Here is a 1,731-nt window from a genome sequence, read left to right as displayed (position 1 = left end):
TTAGGGTTTGCTAATGAAGAAATTAACCAAAAGTTCACACAGGAATATGACGAAGGACAGGAACAAAAAGCTGGCCCACAAGATCCAAATCCAAAGCAGATCCCCAACTTTGAATTCTCTGAAAGCGACATATGGAAATGGATCCTTCTGGGAGATCAATCCTATGGTGATCATCTCGCGCAGGGTTTGCTGCTTCCAATATTCCACGATTCCGGCACTCTGAACCCGATGGATCAGGTCGTTGATATGATCTTCGTATATGGAGTTGGACTGCATAACGAGTGATAGAAGGACACTGTTCTGGATGACCCGTAAGTCCGGCTGAACCGTGAAAATCGGTTGCTTGAAGAGCTCCTGTCTCTTGGCCACTATCATCCATTCGGATGTCAAAGCGGAGAAAGCATTCGACTTGTTCAAACCGTTTCTAAGTGCATTATATTCGACGGTTTCCTTGAAATTCAGCTGATCCTTAATGTAGTTAATGGGTCGGTCAAACGCATTTTTTAGGTAAAATCGTTCGGCTTCTTCAAAAAATACAGTTACCGGCGAATCCCGGAGCTGCTTAAAGTTGGAGATCTGTTGCGATGTTGGTCGCTTGGTGAGCAGCGTTTTAAGATGGGCAGCATATAGGGTACTTAGAACCAAGCCAAGTAGAAACAGACTGGCATTGGTCACCTTCGAGCTGATAGTGTTCCTCGCCCTCATATTGAACGACTGTCCCATAATTCCCGATATCATACGTTCGTTTAGCATTAGATTCGACCAATCAATGCGCTGCTTGAGCAAAAGCGGTCCAAAACAAGTATCCAAAATGGTGAAAATGCTGTAGAAGATAATCAGGACGATTAGAAAATTCCCGCTAACCATCACCACATACACATCCGCAATGGAAATTTGCCGGGCACGTGGAACTACTATGTACCAATCTTCCATATCGTATATATACGAGAAAACACCCAACTCGCTGGGAGTCTCAAAGCCACAAAGGCTGATGGCCATGTTAATGGTGCCGTTGAGGGTCATATTCCGCAGAAGAATCAGATTCATTCGCTCACCTTGCACAATGGGTCTTTGCCACCGAAATGTAAAGTTATACATACGGATAAATTCCAGTACAAATTTATACACGTAGCCCGTCATTTGCAGTTTGCCTGTCTTCGAATTGCGATACACAATCGATCGGGGTGGAAATTGATCCGGCAGAGTGACTATATATCTGCCAAAATAGTTTCGAACCTTGATAAAGATGGGTGAATCGGTGGGATGTACTTCCAGCCAGCGTTGCGGAGCATAGGGCTGCAGTCGATATATCCTATTTTCCTGTCCAATTACGGCGACGTGAAGGAAACACAGGTGCTCAGCGACTTGGGCAACGTCAGCCGTTGGGATTCCCTGCCATTTCCTCAATAGCAACACTCTCACCTTCCTCATATTCAGGAGACTTCGGTCGAGAGCCTGCCACAAATCCAAGTCCCAGTCCGAATTTCCGGTTTGCCAGATAAGGACGAGCATTTCGCTGTTGTAGCTTCCCCTCACATAGAAGTCCACCTGCTCGTTGAAACTGAAAACTGGCCAGGGAAATCTCTCCAAGCCAGATGCATTGCCATGCTGGCTATGCTGGAGTAGAAGCACCGATTCATGGCGCCTGTCCTTGTCGATGCTGGACAGGATTGGGTTGAGCCAACTTGTCTCGTTGAAGAGCAGCAAAACTGGAACCAGTATCGGCCACAT

General features: G+C 46.3%; 1 protein-coding gene across 1 annotated transcript; it reads right to left on the bottom strand.

Moving 5' to 3' along the window:
* LOC120450050 lies at positions 1 to 1,731 on the bottom strand. Its single transcript, XM_039632806.1, has one exon. It carries the CDS (start codon positions 1,729 to 1,731, stop codon positions 1 to 3), a length of 1,731 nt encoding a protein of 576 aa, XP_039488740.1.

The sequence above is a fragment of the Drosophila santomea genome, chromosome 3L (assembly GCF_016746245.2).
Source record: "Drosophila santomea strain STO CAGO 1482 chromosome 3L, Prin_Dsan_1.1, whole genome shotgun sequence".
Taxonomy (NCBI): Eukaryota; Metazoa; Arthropoda; class Insecta; order Diptera; family Drosophilidae; genus Drosophila; species Drosophila santomea.
Note: the sequence above shows the minus strand (reverse complement) of the source record. Positions and strands in the feature narration are given on the sequence as shown.